This window comes from Hevea brasiliensis, chromosome 5 (genome assembly GCF_030052815.1).
Source record: "Hevea brasiliensis isolate MT/VB/25A 57/8 chromosome 5, ASM3005281v1, whole genome shotgun sequence".
Taxonomy (NCBI): Eukaryota; Viridiplantae; Streptophyta; class Magnoliopsida; order Malpighiales; family Euphorbiaceae; genus Hevea; species Hevea brasiliensis.
The window spans coordinates 109,964,196-109,982,483 of NC_079497.1; the positions used below are offsets into that span (position 1 = coordinate 109,964,196).

The window sequence follows — 18,288 nt, forward strand, 5'->3', positions numbered from 1 at the left end:
TCCTCCATGACCCCTTCAAACTAAAAGCCCTTCTTCCTTCCTTCTTATGGATCATCATCAATCCACGGCCCAAAAGCACCACCGTTTTTCTCTCCCAATTGTAATCAAGAGACAACTCTTGTATGCAATATCTTTTCTCATCTTCCTAATCTTATCGGTCCTTGTCTTCGATCTTCTACCCCCTTTCGAGCCCCACCAACTTTCTCGTTTTGGTTTCTTGTCACAAATCCTACTAAACAATAAAAAATCATCACAAGGATCTTGTAATTACTCTTATGGAAGATGGGTACGGGATGAAAGTTATTACAAGATTCAATCCTATGATGAAACCTGCCCGTTCCTCGATCCTGGCTTTCGATGCCGTCAATGTGGAAGGAAAGACGTAGAGTATCTCAACTGGCGATGGCAGCCAAAGGGATGTGAAATACCAAGGTATGTGTATAGGGAAGCTTCACTTCTCATGCAGGGTTTTGGGATAGGCAGCTATCGTTGCATGATTTTGCATGTTTGTGTCTCGTTGGTTTGAGTGCTCATTAGTGTATGAGATTTTAGGAGAATTGCAATGGAGTAGATAGAGAATTAGAGATTGATTACGTACATATGTTCATCAGGAAAGGGTTAAAATTTTAATTGAATCATAATTAATCTCCTTTCAAAACAATCCATAATAAGTTAACAACCCAAGATAGGGTAAATTTTAATTAAAATTGTCTTCATCCTTACAATTTTTTTTTTCTTTTTTATTCAAATTACCTGTTCTTTTAAATAAATCGGTTGATGAATTCTATAAATATGAAAAGTAACGGATCCAAAGGCTGGAAGGAGCCACTTCTCCTAAATATTCTAGTTTTTAATTTGGAAGAGTTTAGATATGGACATACATTTAATCTCCAAAAAATTTTTAGCAAAGTTTAAAATGTTAATTTTTTTATTGGCTTAATTAAAAAAAACAAGTCTATATTCTCATAATTTAAAAGATTATTTTTTATTGATCAAATTAAATTAAAAAATTAGTGACATATTTTCAGAATTTTCTTTTAAATAATAAAAAAATTATAAAGATATTCAAATAGTAAGTACACCACTTAATATGATTTAAATGTTACATCTAAATGTTATAATTTTTATTAATTGATATTTTTTATTAATCCAATTAAAAAAATTAATAGATTAATATTTTAATAATTTTAAAATTATTTTTTTTATTAATCTAATTAAATTAAAAAATTAATATTCTATATTTTTAAATTTTCATTTAAGCAATTAAAAAAAAATTTAAAAGAGTCTAATTGTGAATATCATACACATCATTGGCCACTCTTAGATCCAAGGATGTATACATCCGTCACTGATAGAAAGAATACTGTAGAGCTCCTTTGCTTACTCATGCAATTTGTTCCTGTCATAGGAAGTGCAAATGACAATCTGCATTGTTATTGCTTTCACCATAATTGATGCATCATTTTCATTTTTCTCCTTTTTATGCCACACTAATTACAGGGCTAATATTACCTAGCCAGTTTGATCTAATGGCCGAAGACATTATTGACTTAGCAAATTCAGGTTTAAATCCCAATTCCCCTATTCAAAATTACAGGCTAATATTAAGGTTCTCATTATAGTAATTATTAGTAATGCAAGTGAGGCTCTAATTTTGCCTAAAACTTTTATACTAGAGCAAGCAATTTTGCCATGCATCACCACCACCAATTTACAAATTCGATGATTTATTTATATACAGTTAGATAATTTTTAATAGGATGATTGGTTTCATTGTACCTTTGTACACAGATTTAATGCGAGTGACCTTCTAGAGAGGAGCAGGAATGGAAGAATAGTGTTTGCTGGAGACTCCATTGCAAGAAACCAATGGGAGTCCTTCCTATGCATGTTAGGCCAAGGAGTTCATAACAAGTCAACCATATATGAAGAACATGGAAAACCCATAACTAAACACAAGGGCTTCCTCTCTATGCGTTTCAGTGAATACAATCTCACAGTTGAATACTACAGAGTACCCTTTCTTGTGGTCGTCGGTCGGCCTACACTTAATTCTTCTACTGAAGTCAAAATGACCATTAAGGTCGACCAAATGCATTGGTTCTCCAGAAAGTGGGTCGGAGCAGATATTTTGGTTTTCAGTGGAGGCCATTGGTGGAATGAAGATAAAACTGTCGAGATGTATGATCCTCTGTTCCTCCTAATTAACCTTCTTTTATTTTTGGTTGATTAACTAATTGGGCTCCTTTTGTTATGTGCTCAGGGGCTGCTATTTTGAGGATGGAGGAAAAGTGAATACGTCGATGAGTGTGATGGAAGCATTTCAAAGATCTCTGCAAACATGGAAGTCATGGGCATTACAGAATTTAGATCGCGAGAGTTACATTTTCTTTCGCAGCTTCTCTCCAGTACATTACAGGCAAGTACTCTCAACTTACAGGAAAAAGGAAGAGAGAGGTTGGGGCATCTGTATCAATTCACAGTTTAAGACCATAGATCGTCCTTCAAAATTTTAATGAGTGAAATTGCAGGAATGGAACATGGAATATCGAGGGTCGATGTGATGTGGACATGCAACCTGAGACAAACTACATGAATCTAGAGCCTGAGCCTGTGAATAATCAATTGATTTCCGATATGATCAAACAAATGGAATTGGAATACAGAAATAGCAAAGTTCAGTATTTAAACATCACATATCTGACACAGTTCAGGTTTGATGGACACCCTTCAGTCCACCGCGAGCCAGGCACTCCAGTTCCTGCTCCACAAGACTGCAGCCACTGGTGCTTGCCCGGAGTACCAGATGTATGGAATGAAATTCTATATGCTCATTTACGGTCAATGGGATTCAAAACCAAGTGATATTACCTGGCCAAAAAAGAAGAATGAACAATTTCTTGGTCGCTTGCCTTGCAAGTTCTGTTATATTGTCAGGGCAGTATATAATCTGGGCTGCATCTAACTAGGATAATTCCTTTTCATTCTCGTTGGCATCAGCTTCACTGACTTCCATTTCCTTCACTTTCTCAAGCTGCCGCAAGAGCTCCAACCTTTCTGGTCCATAAGTGGAAGGGATCTGCCAAACAGTATAAGATTTGCCTCCCTAGTAAGAGATTTGACATTCACACAATAATTTAAATGGAAGTTATTATTGTCAGAAACCACAGACCAAAGCTGGCACATATCGCTGAATAGCTGCCAACATAGCTGCATGCCCAACAGCAGTAACCTGCAGGAGATAAATTATCCTTTCAATCCACTAGAAGATGTAAATCATAACTATACGATGAAGCACTGAAATATGTTTTTAAGATTTTATGAATGCATAAGTGAAACCATTTGGATGATCTTCATCTAATCCATTTACTTTCCCTTCACAATAGTAAGTTGCATTACAATGGAAGAAGCCCAGTGGCCAAATGCCTGCCTTATAGTGCAGGAGGTTAGTGATAACCTTGGCAACTCCAGAAAGCTAGCTATTGATACGAACTTAGGAGAACCATACCCCAAAAGCTAGCTATTGAGGTTGAGAAGGGATACAAGTTTTCTTGCAATGGGATCGTAACATTCCACCACACTCCGCAGCCCTGGCGCCTACACAGGCTGGCTTTGTGCTAGTTTAATCTAGCCCTAGGCGAACACTTATTCCGGCATCACTACCTGCGCCGCACGATTGCAACTGGGAGTCATAGTGGACGGCTCTGATACCATTGATACAAACTTAGGAGAACCACATCCCAAAAGCTAGCCATTGAGGTTGGAGAGCCAACTCCATATATACCCCATGTTGAAATCCCATACTTTCAATGTGGAACGCAAATTATCTTGCAATGGGATCGTAACATCCCATCCCCTTTAAAAATCTCAATACAAATGATTTGTGTCTTTTTCCAGCCAGCAGTAGACAAAAAGAACAATGAAAAGTATACCGATAACAAAAATAAATAAATAAAATGTCTATCCTCACAAAAAAAGAAAGAAAGTCCAACATAACATGTAAGGAAACATTTAACACTAATGCCAAAACTAAAACCATCCATCAACAAGTTTATTGCTCTCTAATTCACAATGAAATGTTTAATCTGTTTTAATTTTAGTGGAGCAATTTTTTTAGGTTACCAAAATGCACCATAAGCATATTTTAAAGTTGACACTATGTCTGTTCATCTGACACAGAAAAAAGTGTCAGACACGTGCCTAACTGTCTGACGTGTTGCAGGGTTGTTAGGCATGTGTTCAACATTTCATAATGCATGCCCCTCCTTAGAAGTGTGTCGGTGCTTCATATGTGTGCACACACAGGAAGACAGCAGAGGCATAGATAAGAAAAAAATGAGAATTTGAGAAAATTAGCATTTTGATATCTGCCTGTTAGGTCCCAATCAGAAGCCAAGAGATTTGATAAAGAAATAGGAAGTTTGTATTTTTATTCATGTCCTACTGCTGCAATTTACATGTTCTTAAATAAGAATGAAAAGCAACAACTTTGCCTATTCTCATGGCCCATAATCGGCAGCAACGAGATTTATTTGCTTTGACTCTAACTGAAATTGACTAAGCACTCTAACTGAAATTGACTAAGCAATTTACACACTAAGAATAGAATAATTGCAGCAGAAAAATAAACAGCAGTATTATTAGTTCAAGAACTTCCTATTCTTCACAATGACTCTTGTTGACCGACGTATTGGCTTATCATTACCTCCCCCATCAGATGGAACCTTGTCCTCAAGGTTCAGATGCGGAAACCGCGTTTGCAAGTCTGCAGAACGTTCCCAGGTGGCATCTTCATGTGGTAAATTCTTCCATCGAACTAGAATTTCCTCCAAGAAGCGACTGCCAGTCTTAGTCCAACGAGCATCCAATATTTCTTCAGGTTCCAAAACAGCATATCCATCATCTGTAAGCTGTGGTAAGTCATGAGAAATAGGAGCAGCATCGCCGACATGCTTTTTGAGAAGGGAAACATGAAAAACCGGATGGATTTTCGAAGCAGCAGGCAATTGCAATTTATAAGCCAAATTTCCAATTTTTTCAATGACAGGAAATGGCCCATAAAAGCGATTGGCTAATTTCTGAAAAGCTCGTTTGGAGACAGACTGCTGACGATAAGGTTGTAGCTTAAGATAAACCAAATCACCAGGAGAGAATGAAACATCTCTGCGCTTCTTATCTGCAGATTGCTTCATCTGATGCGCAGCTCGTGAAAGATGGGTTTTCAAGTCTTGTAAAATCGCATCCCTCGCTGCCAATGTCTGATCAACCTCTTGTACTAATGAGTGGCCCAACTCATAACGGGGAATCATCGGAGGGTCCCTGCCATACAAGGCGAAAAAGGGAGTCATTCCAATAGAGATGTGGAAAGAGGTATTGTACCAATACTCTGCCCAAGACAAAAAATTGCTCCATTTGCGTGGTTGTTGACTTGTAAAACAACGCAGGTACTGCTCCAAACAGCGGTTAGTGACCTCAGATTGCCCGTCAGTTTGAGGGTGATATGATGAGCTCATATTCAATTTAGTTCCGGACAGCTTGAAGAACTCCCGCCAAAAATGGCTCATGAAAATAGGATCGCGGTCACTAATAATCGATCTCGGCATGCCATGATATTTCACAATCCCATCCACAAATTTTTCAGCTATCACTTTTGCAGAGTAAGGATGTGATAACGCCAAGAAGTGGGCATATTTGCTCAGGCGATCAATGACAACCAGAATTGAATCTTTTCCACCAGAGGAAGGAAGACCATCTATAAAGTCCATTGCAATATCATCCCAGACTTGATGTGGAATCGGCAATGGTTGAAGAAGACCAGCTGGGGACGAGTTCGCTGCCTTATTCTTCTGACAGACAGTGCAAGCTGCAATATAATTCTGGATTTGTGTTCGCATAGAGGGCCAATAGAATTGCTGGGCGATCCTCTTAAAAGTGCGTAAAACACCAGAATGTCCACCGATAGGAGAGTCATGGAATTCCTGCAAGAGCTGAATAGGCAAGTCAGAAGTTGGAGGAATTACCACGCGATTTTTGTAAAACAGCAATCCAGATTTCCAAGAGTATGGCTGCCCCGGTTTTGCAGTTGCCTTTTTATCAAGATCAATCATATACGGATCAGTAGAAGCAAGGGATTTAAGTCGATCCCAAAGAGAGGCATGAGGCATGAAAAGTGCATTGAGACTGGGACTTCCCTGTACACGCGATAAGGCGTCTGCTACTTTGTTTTCTTTGCCCGGTTTGTATACAATTTCATAATCATACCCCAAAAGCTTCGAAACCCAATTCTGCTGTTCTGGAGTGATAACCCGCTGCTCCACCATATATTTCAGGCTTCGTTGGTCTGTGTGAATAAAAAATTTGTGACCCAGAAGATAAGGACGCCAAGTACGAACCGCTTGTAATATAGCCAGCATTTCCTTAGCATAAGTGGACCAGGTTTGCTTAGAGATCCCCAAGGCACGGCTCATGAATGCGATTGGGCGATCCTGCTGAGTTAAGACCGCTCCAATTCCTGTATTAGAGGCATCCGTTGTGATGACAGACGGTTCATCAAAATTGGGCATGGCTAGTGTTGGAGTAGTCAAAGCTTGCTTCAAGGTCAGAAAGGATGCATCAGCTTCGGCAGTCCAGAAGAAGTTTCCTTTCTTCAATAAGTTCGTCAATGGTTGAGCTAGAACTCCATAGTCACGTACAAATTTTCTGTAATAACCTGTAAGGCCCAAAAAACCACGCAACTCAGTTATAGTAGATGGTTTAGGCCATTCAAGAATTGCCTTGACCTTGGATTGATCCACCTGCACACCCTCACGAGATACAATATGCCCCAAGTATTCAATTTGCTGCTGGCCAAAAGCACATTTGCTTAGTTTAATAAAGAATCGGTGCTTTCGAATTAACTCAAAAGCCAGCCGCACATGCTCCATATGTGATTCCCAAGACGGGCTATATATAAGGACATCGTCAAAGAAAACAAGAACAAATTTTCTCAAGTAGGGTCGGAAAACTGTGTTCATTAGAGCCTGGAATGTTGAAGGAGCGTTACAGAGACCAAAGGGCATTACCAGATACTCATAGTGACCGTTATGAGTCCGGAAAGCCGTCTTATGTATATCTGTTGGATGAACTCGAACTTGGTGGAATCCTGCAATGAAATCAAGTTTAGTAAAATAAGCGGATCCATAGAGTTCGTCAAGCATATCTTCCACCGTAGGAATCGGAAATCGATCCCGAATTGTAACTTCATTAAGAGCACGGTAGTCTGTACAGAATCTCCAGGAGCCGTCCTTTTTCTTGACTAGCAAAACAGGAGAAGAAAAAGGACTTGTACTAGCCCGAATTAGGCCCAATTTCAGCATATCCTGAACTTGCTTCTCAATTTCCTCCTTTTGAAAGTGAGCATACTTGTAAGGTCTTACATTAACAGGATTGGTTCCCTCTTTGAGATTGATGTGGTGGGAGATTGCTCTCTCTGGTGGCAACTGGACTGGTTTCTGAAGGATATCAGAATATTGAGTTAACAACTTCTGCATGTCTGGATGTAATCCTTCGGGCAAAATGGTGGAAGAGGATTCCATACAGATAGCAAATACTGAACCTTGTTGCCTCAATTCCTTGGACATGGCTTTCAGGGAGAGAGGTTCAATCGGCTTACTCCGAAGTCCCTGTAAGTGTCTCTGCTGGCCTTCCCATTTGAAATCCATCGTCAAATCCTTCCAGTTACAAGCAACAGTTCCCAGCCGCTGCAACCACTGTACTCCCAAAACAACATCTAAACCCATTATCGGCAGAGAAAAGAAAGTAGCCACAAAGGGTATACCTTGAAGCGAGAAGGGAATATTCCTGAATTTACTGTCGCAGATTAATGGAGTTCCATCGGCCACTTTGACATTGAAAGGCTTGGTTGGCTTTCCTGGAAGTTTGAGTATCTCAGCAATTTTCTCATTGATGAAATTGTGAGTTGAGCCGCTGTCAATAAGAGCAATAGTTCGATGGAATTGATTTGGATAGCAACTCTCATGGTACCAGCCGAAGACCATCCTGTAAGGGCATGCAAAGAAATCTCAGGCTCTGCGGCATCATCTTCCTCGTCATCATCAAAATTACATCCACCGTCAAGTAGAAGCAGTTGAGGTTTAGAACACCTGTGCCCTGGCACAAACTTTTCATCGCAGTTAAAGCATAAACCATCAGCCCGCCTTTTCTGCATCTCTTCCCAAGTGAGCCTCTTTACTGGTGTCGTCGGTTTGCTCTTAACTGGAGAAGAAGAGCTCAATTGATAAGGTGGGCGAGTTGCCTTTCGTTGTCGCAGTAATCAATTGCTTCCTTGAGCGTCTTAGGCTTGAACACTCTGATACCATCTGAAATCTCTGTTTTGAGGCCGCCCATAAATGTTCCCACTAGGGCTTTCTGCGTCCATCCTTTCACCTTATTACCCAAGCATTCAAATTCCCGCTGGTATTCTCTCAAGGGCCCAGTTTGTCGTATTTTAGAGAGAGACTCGTCGAAATCCTCGCATTCAGTTGGTCCAAAACGGGACCATAATTCTTCGACAAAGGCCTCCCAGGTAATTTCCTTGTTCTCTTCTTTATACGTACGTTGCATCCACCTCCACCATTGATTAGCTTCTCCTTGGAGATGATAAGAGGCTAAATACACCTTTTCAGTAGGAATCGTTTTCTGATAGTCGAAAAACTGTTCCACTTTAGCCATCCATTCTGTTGGATCATCGCCTGAAAATTTAGGGAATTCAATTTTAGCGAGTTTGGAAGCGAAGATAGGCTGTCCTCCCTCTTTCGATTCCTCCTTGTTAGAACGACTCTGGCTATCGTCACCAACGCTGCTGGTTCCTTCTTTAGTAGAAAGAGTCATCTCAGAAAACTTCGAGATGGCTTTTTCAATCTGATGCAGTTTTTCGTTAATCCCTTGATCCATGTTGCTAATGGAATCTTGAAGTTGCCCGACAGCAGCTTCCAAGTTTTCAATTCGTTCCTTATTGGTTGCCATAGGAATCGAAAAGAAATAGAAAAGAAAAAGATAGATAACACGGCTCTGATACCAATGTTAGGTCCCAATCAGAAGCCAAGAAATTTGATAAAGAAATAGGAAGTTTGTATTTTCATTCATGTCCTACTGCTGCAAATTACATGTTCTTAAATAAGAAAGAAAAGCAACAACTTTGCCTATTCTCATGGCCCATAATCGGCAGCAACGAGATTTATTTGCTTTGACTCTAACTGAAATTGACTAAGCACTCTAACTGAAATTGACTAAGCAATTTACACACTAAGAATAGAATAATTGCAGCAGAAAAATAAACAGCAGTATTATTAGTTCAAGAACTTCCTATTCTTCACAATGACTCTTGTTGACCGACATATTGGCTTATCACTGCCGTTTTTGTTTCCCTGTTTGTAAAGAGAGAATAGATCCATTACAGTGGAAATTAAATAGCATAAGAAAGCATCGCAGTTTCTGGATTCATGAATTTCTTCATGACCCACTTGTTCCTACAGCCAACTGACTTACCAAAGATAATCCAGAAAATATGGGAAAAAACCATGGTCCTTTTGATTTTAATTGTAATTGGTAAACCATGTCAACCTTGAAATGAGAAGTTGTGAAGCAAAGCAGCTGCGTGGATTTAATGTAAACATACATATCATGATAACTACAGTGATACATCATACATTGATGATGAAATGCTATGTCTGGACTTACAGGTAGAAGCATTAGAACACCAATAGGAACAACTGAAGCCAAATCAGTCAGTGTTCTCTGGAGAGCCTTTTTTTCTTTTTCTGTTAACTCATCTCCAATCAAGACCCTCCTAAGCAACTCCATTGCAGCAGTAACATCAATAGCTAGAAGCTGAGTTCCTTGCAAGACATCCTGCGCATTTTATTCAAGTTCATTGATTCTCATTATATTAACAAACTACATGGCATTCAAGATGACACAACATGGAAGCATGAAGAATAAATTAAGCCTAAAAATGATTTTGCATTGGACCTTAAAGTACTGGAAATATAAGATTTAAAGGGAAAGGCCTCAAAGTTTTTATAAGTTTTACCCTTCTGAGGTGCCATGCATTTAAACTTGAAAATATGAATTTGTTTATTCATCCAGCCTTAAAATTAACCAGCCGAATGACCATGTCGATCATCATTGAGTCAACTAGATTCTAGCAGTCTCAGAAAGTAATAAAATGCATAAAGAACAGATGAACTGCTTGAAGGCAGAGTTATAATACTTAACTAATTATCTACAAATGGAAAGTACTCATCATACCGTGCTAGTTTTCTTTAACTTGTCCAATGATTTTGCTATGATATTTTCTTTCTTTTGAACTTGGACCAATTGAGCACTTCCAGCATCACCAAGGTAATTAGCAGTGTCATCAGTCTCTTTAGTTTCCTGAAGAAGACACACTTCTAACCAATTAGAAATGTTGCCAGGAGCAACCTCAAGGATAAAAAGCTGATCATCTACCAGGCTTGAATTAAAGATTTGTTATATTTTAAAGGGGATCCATCTAAAGTTTGACAAAATTTCTTAAGAAATTAGGCTCAAGGTCCAGATTATGATAAGGTCAGGTGACAAGTAGTTGACAGTTATCCCAATAAAGTATCTTGATTATGGCTTCTATAAAACTAGAAAAAGCAACTGGTCTTTCATTTATTTATTACTTTGTTTTCTTTTTGGTAAAGAGAAGAATTTAGTGAAGGGGAAAAAAAAAAAAAAGAAATGTCACAAATGAGAAAACAAGAAACATAAAAAGGGCAACAGTTTTCCAGTAGCCTGACTAGAACATCACAAACACAAGGCTAATTAACAATGCTCCAAATTTGTTAACAATATTATGCAAACAGAATACTCCTGTTCATCGAAATTATTCAATGTGCTGTGAAATTTCTTATATGCAAGAGAAAACTGCTATAACAATGTCACATAGAAGGTGGTCAAAAGCATAAGATGCACCTCCTCATTTTCAGATTGATCAGTGCTTCTTTGAACCCGTTTTTCTAGTTCAATAAGCTCATTTCGTAGGAGTTCGAAACGGAGAATGTCATTTGATTCTGAGTCTGTAACACCTGCATTTAGAGTGTTCTGCCCAATATAATCATCTCCCTGCATTCACCAAACTGATGACACATGATCTTCCATTACAATGAAGTACACTAATTTCCAACAGCAAAATATATACTCAACTCCTGGAACTCATTCCATGCAATCAAAAACAGGCAAAGCATTCAGTTACATTAAAAGCCAGGGCTAACAGAATACAACCACATACCAATTAATGCTATCATATTCTTAATTTAGTGAGTTCTATCACTTGTCCAGAACAACTAATTTTACCGCTCAACTACATTAACATAGAAGCCAAGACTTCAGCATTTTATCATGAGGAACATCGAACAACAGCTTATAATTTACTTATAGCAGAACATCATCCCAATTCTTGCATTATTCACTATTGATAGCTTCTATCTTCCCAGCAGAAGGCAGATGAGGAATGTTGCATCAAAATTCATCCACTACTGAAAACTGAATGAGTTTATAGAAAAGGTATTCTTTATTGGTATGGTTTAAGTACCTCGCAATTTTACAACAATAATAGGTTAACACTGGTCGACAGGTAATTATTTGCATCCATTTATTTAGGAAACAATTGCCAAAAACTTTTGGTATTAAGATTTGCAAGCGTTCTGGACCTCCAGTATGATAATTTTCCATCCAATTCTATCCAATGGACTATCATTTCTGGGTAATGAACAATGAAATCCAACACTACACGCTTTTTTCAATTGGTGTCACTTCTTTAAAACTCATCAACAGTGGCAATAAACTTTAACAATTGAAATAATTGTAGCCACTGGTCAGTTTTCTCTCTTTAGCAAATTAAAGTTTCCACAAAGTTTCTCTCTCTAAACCATGTCATACCTTTATCCATCATTACGTACTAGAGGGAAAAAAGTTAGAAACCCAATTTCCTAAAGAGAGAAACTGACCAGTAGTATTAAAATCCACAGCAACTATTGATAACTTCTACAGAAGTTGCCACAACTGAAAAAATGGCAACAATTTTGGATTTTATCGGTTATTAGGATTTAGACACATTACTTATCAACGAATAAAACTTATTACTTAACAATAAGCAAACCAGAAATCATCAGCAACTTTGAATAAACAAGCACGATTTCAAGCCAGGTCAATTTGTAGAATAACCGTAGAAAAATTCTAATAGTTATATTTGCCACAAGAAAAATAATTTTGCCATCAAGTTTTTGAACTTGAAGAATAAATTGCATCAATATCATAAGCACAATGTTATTGACACCTGTTCTAACTCTACAGTTTTCAATGTACTGCACACATAAATCTTAACCTATTGATTGAACATTGTTGTCAAACAAGAGAACAACAAAAATTGAGTAAATTGCACCTACCGTTCCATCCCTGAACTTTAATTTGTTACAACGAAGTCACTCAACTTTAATTTTGTTTCGGGAAAGTCCATCTAATTGGCAATAACAGGTTTGCACATTAAAAAGATAAAATTACTCTTTTGCCCCTCTCTCAAAAATAAATTTATCATTTTATCCTTTTTTCATTCTTTTTTCCTTTCACTTTTATAATCAAATTAATTAATAATTATTTATCAATAAAATTAATTTCTTTTATTTATTAATACAAATATTATTATTATTATCATCATCATCATCATCACATCAAATAAAATATATATTATTTTATTTGATGGTTGCTAGCTGAGATATTTTAACAAAATATTAGTTTAAATATTATTATAATGACAAAAACAAAAGAAAAGAAAGAAGAAGAATCTAGACCCTTTTCCATCCAGGTAACAGAACCCACTCTCCCTCCCCCTTCCTATTTCAGGCCCTCTTTCCGTTATCTCCATATTTTCTAGTGAATTGACGCTGTGTCAGCTCGTCACAAAACATAATAAGAATTAATAAATAATATATATAATTAACAATCGCATTAATAAATAAAATAAAATAATTTTATTGTAAATAATTATTAATTAATTCGATTATAAAGGTGAGAGAGAAAGAGAATGAAAAAAGAGATAAAATAGTAATTTTATTTTTGAGAGAGGGGCAAAAGGGTAATTTTACCTTTTTCAACTTGAAAACCTGCTATTGCAGGTTAGAGAACTTTTCTAAAATTAAATTAAAATTGAGTGATTTTATTGTAACAAATTTAAGTTTAGAGACGGAAATGAAACACGCCCTTAAGTTCAGGGACGGTTGATGCAATTTACCCACAAAATTTACCATTTAGATATATCATATCCTTCAACGGATAAATCTGAAACATAGACTTAGTATGGTAAGAGCACATTGTCAAGTACCAGCTGCATGCAGGAATTCAACTATTGATTGAGCAACCTAGCCCAGTCCATAAAATTAGTTGTATTTCTAATTAATTTTCAGAACAGACAAGGATGCTGTAGATATGTGCCCTCATGTAGACATGTATAACAATTACTTCCAATGGTGTCAGTTTTTGTTCAACACTTACACCTAAGGTATTGCAAACCATGATGCTTTGATGTAGAGAATTTGTCTAATGTATTTAATGGCTAAATTATCAAGGCAAGTTAGAAACTTAGATGCATAAACAATTATATCATAAGCACATTACAGGAAGTGCATACAGATCCATCTGTCACTGTGAAGTCAGGATCAGACTTCTTGGTCGGAAAGCGTGCAAAGAAGCTCCAGAGTCCTCTAGATTTACTGGCAACTCAAAAATAGAGAGAGAGAGAGAGAGAGAGAGAGAGAGAGAGAGAGAGAGAGAGAGAGAGAGAAGGAAAAGATGGAAATGTTATTCAACATAAAATGAATCAAACTATTGGCAAAAATAACTCAAACCTACAGCATAGGTCACATACCTGTTGGTCCTATCTAGTCTTATCTTAAAAATTTTTCTCCTTTTCCCTTTTAAGTATGGTTGGTGCTCACTAACAGAAGACTGCGAATTACTTTCATCATCTCCCTTGAAGATTAGTACTAAGATATCAGTAACTATATCCAAAAACATAAATAAAACTCAACAAAGATGCGAAGCATTATATGATGAGCACCGATTTGCAAAGATACTGAGAGAAAAGGAGGCAAAAGGAAGTACCGTGTACTCTTTTCAAAGTAAAATAAACATTAGAACCTATTTATGTTAGCTAATTAAAAAAAAAAAAAAAAAGAGCCACACCACACTAAAAACATTAAGAAAACTTTATTTCCCTACTTGCATTTTCCACAGCTGATGTGACTGAAATTAGTGGGAATGTTTACTGCATCCATATTACTAAAAGATACAACCAATCGGTTAGTAATAGCCAAACACAGCAATTAAGCAAGCTTCAATCAGAACCATGTTTAGAAATTGATAAAACCATAACTTAGAAACATATAATACGCCAACTTGAGGGGCAAATACCTATCTACGTGCATTCAGACACATGCAAACACACCCACCCCTTTAAGTACATGCAAGCCATGAGCCAAAGGACGTGTGGCCAACAATAATCAACATGTGCATGCATGTTTGATCAAATGCTAGAATGAAATGAAAAGAATACCTGCTGAAGAGAAGCTGCTTTTGCTCTGAAAGATGCCTCCAGAAATTCAGCCTCTTTTTTAAGTTTCCTTATTTTCTCAAGATCAGAACAAGCAGCTTTTAATTGCTCTTTTCCAGAATTAGAGCTTGATACATGCAACTCCTCAAGTAACTTTTCTAGTCTTATCAGAGCTTCTTCAACACTCTCCAATGCCTGACACCAGAAGGCATGGCAAAGTGAGCAGCCGTTCAACAAATTCCAAAATGCAATACATAGCAGACCAATGGGGGAGAATAATGCTCTTTCCACAGCTAAACAAATATGTAAATAGCCTCATCAATGTTATTGCATTGGTAGGGCTTAATTTCCCTCGTCTCTCTAACTTGTTGGCTAACTTTTCTCTCATCACACCCCATGTGTGGCAGCCTCCAAGAAATGAACATCTTTTCTATCAACAATTAAAAAGATCCAGATATGATTTTCAACCAGACAAAGTCATTGTCCCATTCACTATTTCGTCAAAGTTATTTGTTGAGATGCCACCTCATAGCATCAATTATCAATACTTACATCAACAAATTGGGATATCCACCAAGGATAAGAATAAAACTTTGGGAAATGACAACATATTGACATTCAACTTGCAGAGGTATTCTTTCTTATCCAAAAAAACTTTGTGCACTTGAACACCCAGATTTCCTCAGTTGATAGATGTTATGATGGTTGGGAGAGCTCCCCACCTGGGATTGTCACCCAAGACATAGTATCTGGGTCTATGTGTGCATCTCATTTATTTATGATCCAACAGTATACAACAACAACAATAAGCCTTAATCCCAAACTAGTTGGGATAAGCTATATGAATCTTTTTCGCCATTCAGTTTTGTTTGAAACCAATTCTACATTAATATTCAAAATTTGTAAATCTTTTGATACTACTTTCCTCCATGACATTTTAGATTTCCCCATTTCCCTTTTCTCTCCTTCCACCACTAACTTAAAAAACTTTTGTACTAGGCTATTTGATACTCTGCGCTAGACATGACCAAATCATCTTAATCAACCTTCTCTCATTTATCCCCAATACACGCACTCTCTGGCAAGCATGGTCATTCATGATCTTATCCATTACCATGTTACCAAACATCCATCTTAACATCCGCAATAGTATAGTTAGTAATTATGCACTCGGTAATCGGTAGCAATAAATTTGTCAAAAAAATCAGTATATTACGGGCCCAGTAGAAAATCATTAACCGCCCATAGAATTTTCGAAATAATTTAAATTGAATTAGCAATTACATGCTCAAGTACAGGTAATTTTATACATGCATATGCAAGCACATAGTAGATTCTGAAACTTCCCCTTTTCTTTCAATTCCTTTAGGATGTAATGCCCTTCTATTTTAGATTATACAAGTGCAGCTTGTCTAAACAAACAGGCACCTATAGTTTTTCCTCTATTACTCCCCTGTTTTAATATGTGCACTTTATCAACTGTCCCAATTAATCTTCCCATCCTTGCCCCAAAAGAAATATCTTCAATGCATTATTGTTGGTTAAACAAAAGAATGTTCATCCAATTGTGAAGAGTGATTTTTTTTTACTTCATAATTGCAAAGGATTTCACTCAAGTTATCTTAGTTAAATCTATATCATCAATTTGTAATTAATGAGGATTAATAATGTTATGTTAACATTGAGAACCAGACAAGGTAAGCAAACAAGAAAAGCAGAGCCATCATGATAAATATGTTCACTGTTTACCCAAGAAGTGATGAGGTAAAGCCACATGTTTGACATTCCAACATGACATATGATAACTCATACAATTTGGAATGAACTTCAGTTTCAAAGAAAGGAGGGCAAGGTGCCCCGGGCGCCCGGGGGGAGTTGGGGGGGGGTTGTTGTGTGGGTGGTGGTTGTGGTGTGGAGCAAACCTTGTCAAAAGAATCCATCTCTTTGGCTATTGGTGAAAAAATTGCACATCCTGTTCTCTCAGCAAAATTGTTCTTGCTTTCTTTCATTTTCCTGCAACATACTTTCTTTAAGAGTAATTTGCTATAGCTGATAATTTTAAGCAAAGTATTATATAGACAATGAGCACACACCAACTGAACTAATAGTGACATGTGAACATTACTTCACAAGTTTTTTAGACACACCATCCTTATTTTCTTATGCGAAAAAATGAAATTAGATGAAATGAATGTTTGAGGGGGGAAATAAAGTACTGTTATGTTTATGTACAAAATATGAATTAAATGCTTGAAAATGTCTCTACAAATGTAGCTTAAAATGAAATTTGAGCAAATCTCAATTGTGGGTTAGTTCAGGCATCCACAGAATCAATAGTAACACTTAGCGATTTTTAAGTTTTTCATGTTATCTTGATGTGCATTCAGAATATTTGTCACCGAAAACATATGTACCATATCCATAAGATCAAGTTTAATCTCTATGTGCATGATTTAAGCGAGTATGAATGAGAGAGAAAGCATTAAGATTTTTCCTTTAGTAGCTTACCGAGATAACCCCAGTTCTTCCATGCACTCCATTAATTTGTTGTGCCTAAACAATGTTGACAAAAAAATCTTTCAAATTAATGACTCACCTCATATTTGTGCAATAAACTATGCAATGTTAGTTCAATTACCCCCTGGACAAGAACCTCGCTGCCTTAACATGGGAAGGGTTCTCCAACCATTTACTGTATTTAATAAAGCTCTGCATCCAATAAGAGCAGACATCTACTAGATGGGGGATAGCTTCAGCATTTGGAGGATCCTGTTGCTTATTTCCATGGCCATGCGCCAGTTTTGGAGTGCTAATATTTCCTGGATAGAAAGAAAGCCAGTCCAGCTCTTCGCAGACTACCTATAGAAAAACATATCGTGATTATTTCAAATTAACCACAAGACAGATTTGTTTAATGGTAATAACTACACATGCTGACCTCTACATACAATTGGTATGAACTTATTGATGAAAGCTGAGGATAGTACAACACACTACCCCCAATAAGGTACCTGCAATGAAGTCCATTCAATTGAGTTGGTAATGGGAAAATATTTTTTAAAAAAAAAAAAAAAAAGAGTCAACTACCTCATGAAGCCTTCGATAGGCTCATCTATGGCATCAAATCCATTTGCAGATAGAAAGGACTGTGAACTTCTTCCCAATGCGATAAAGAATCCAAAAATAGCCAAGTCCTTCTCCAAAACCTGCAGTTAAAAAAATTACTTTAATAGCAACCTCAGCATGATTAGGATTTCATTTATCAAATGATGTTTTAATAATTATAAATAAATAGCTTTTCTAGTTTCTAAAAATTGATATGCATGTTTACCTAAGTGTAATTAAAGATCATGTGCTGAAATGTATAGGCCTCAACTAATACGTTTATACTGCCTTTACATGAACTTTAGCAAGTGGTAATTTTGGAGCTAAGTTGTTTCCATTTCGTTTCTAAATTCCTAGCAAACTTTTCTATTTCTTGGAGAGCCCAAATAACAATAATAAATAATAGTATGGCAATTTAAAATTAATAGAATAACAAAAAAGGCTAGCTATTTATGGCGTTAGACCCACATTAGAGGGGTTGGGTGATGGTAGTGTGCTGTATGTCACATATAATACATCTTTTCTAAAAGACTGGTAAACAACCTTTTATTTCATTTTCATCCTTCTTCCCTTAT

General features: G+C 36.9%; 2 protein-coding genes across 9 annotated transcripts in view; one reads left to right on the top strand and one right to left on the bottom strand.

The window, feature by feature from the left end:
* Positions 1-3,383, top strand: LOC131179970 (protein trichome birefringence-like 8). Its single transcript, XM_058147404.1, has 4 exons — positions 1-432; positions 1,792-2,181; positions 2,264-2,419; positions 2,532-3,383. The coding sequence occupies exons 1-4, from the start codon at positions 47-49 to the stop codon at positions 2,863-2,865; spliced, it is 1,266 nt and encodes a 421-aa protein (XP_058003387.1). The 5' UTR covers positions 1-46; the 3' UTR covers positions 2,866-3,383.
* The window catches only part of LOC110632440 (uncharacterized), a 25,627-nt gene continuing 9,953 nt past the window's right edge, over positions 2,615-18,288 (bottom strand). For 2 of the 8 annotated variants that reach the window (XM_021780670.2, XM_021780669.2), the window contains 13 exons: positions 17,696-17,814; positions 17,547-17,619; positions 17,247-17,467; positions 17,117-17,161; positions 16,531-16,621; positions 14,612-14,803; positions 13,925-14,028; positions 13,688-13,769; positions 10,978-11,127; positions 10,288-10,413; positions 9,718-9,888; positions 3,173-3,232; positions 2,615-3,079 (listed from right to left, as the gene is read on the bottom strand). In XM_021780670.2, the coding sequence (XP_021636362.2) occupies positions 2,966-3,079; positions 3,173-3,232; positions 9,718-9,888; positions 10,288-10,413; positions 10,978-11,127; positions 13,688-13,769; positions 13,925-14,028; positions 14,612-14,803; positions 16,531-16,621; positions 17,117-17,161; positions 17,247-17,467; positions 17,547-17,619; positions 17,696-17,814 (1,548 nt within the window). In that variant the 3' untranslated portion in view covers positions 2,615-2,965. Of the gene's footprint in view, positions 3,080-3,172; positions 3,233-9,717; positions 9,889-10,287; positions 10,414-10,977; positions 11,142-13,674; positions 13,770-13,924; positions 14,029-14,611; positions 14,804-16,530; positions 16,622-17,116; positions 17,162-17,246; positions 17,468-17,546; positions 17,620-17,695; positions 17,815-18,288 lie in introns of those variants that run through there. The other 6 variants (XM_021780671.2, XM_021780672.2, XR_009148979.1 and 3 more) reach the window with 6 other exon arrangements.

Excerpts from the sequence above, each read along its gene's own strand:
- LOC131179970 (XM_058147404.1), top strand. The coding sequence starts at position 47 with ATGGATCATCATCAATCCACGGCCCAAAAGCACCACCGTTTTTCTCTC. Across the intron at positions 2,182-2,263 it reads GAAGATAAAACTGTCGAGAT|GGGCTGCTATTTTGAGGATG; the intron begins GTATGATCCTCT and ends TTATGTGCTCAG. Across the intron at positions 2,420-2,531 it reads TTCTCTCCAGTACATTACAG|GAATGGAACATGGAATATCG; the intron begins GCAAGTACTCTC and ends GTGAAATTGCAG.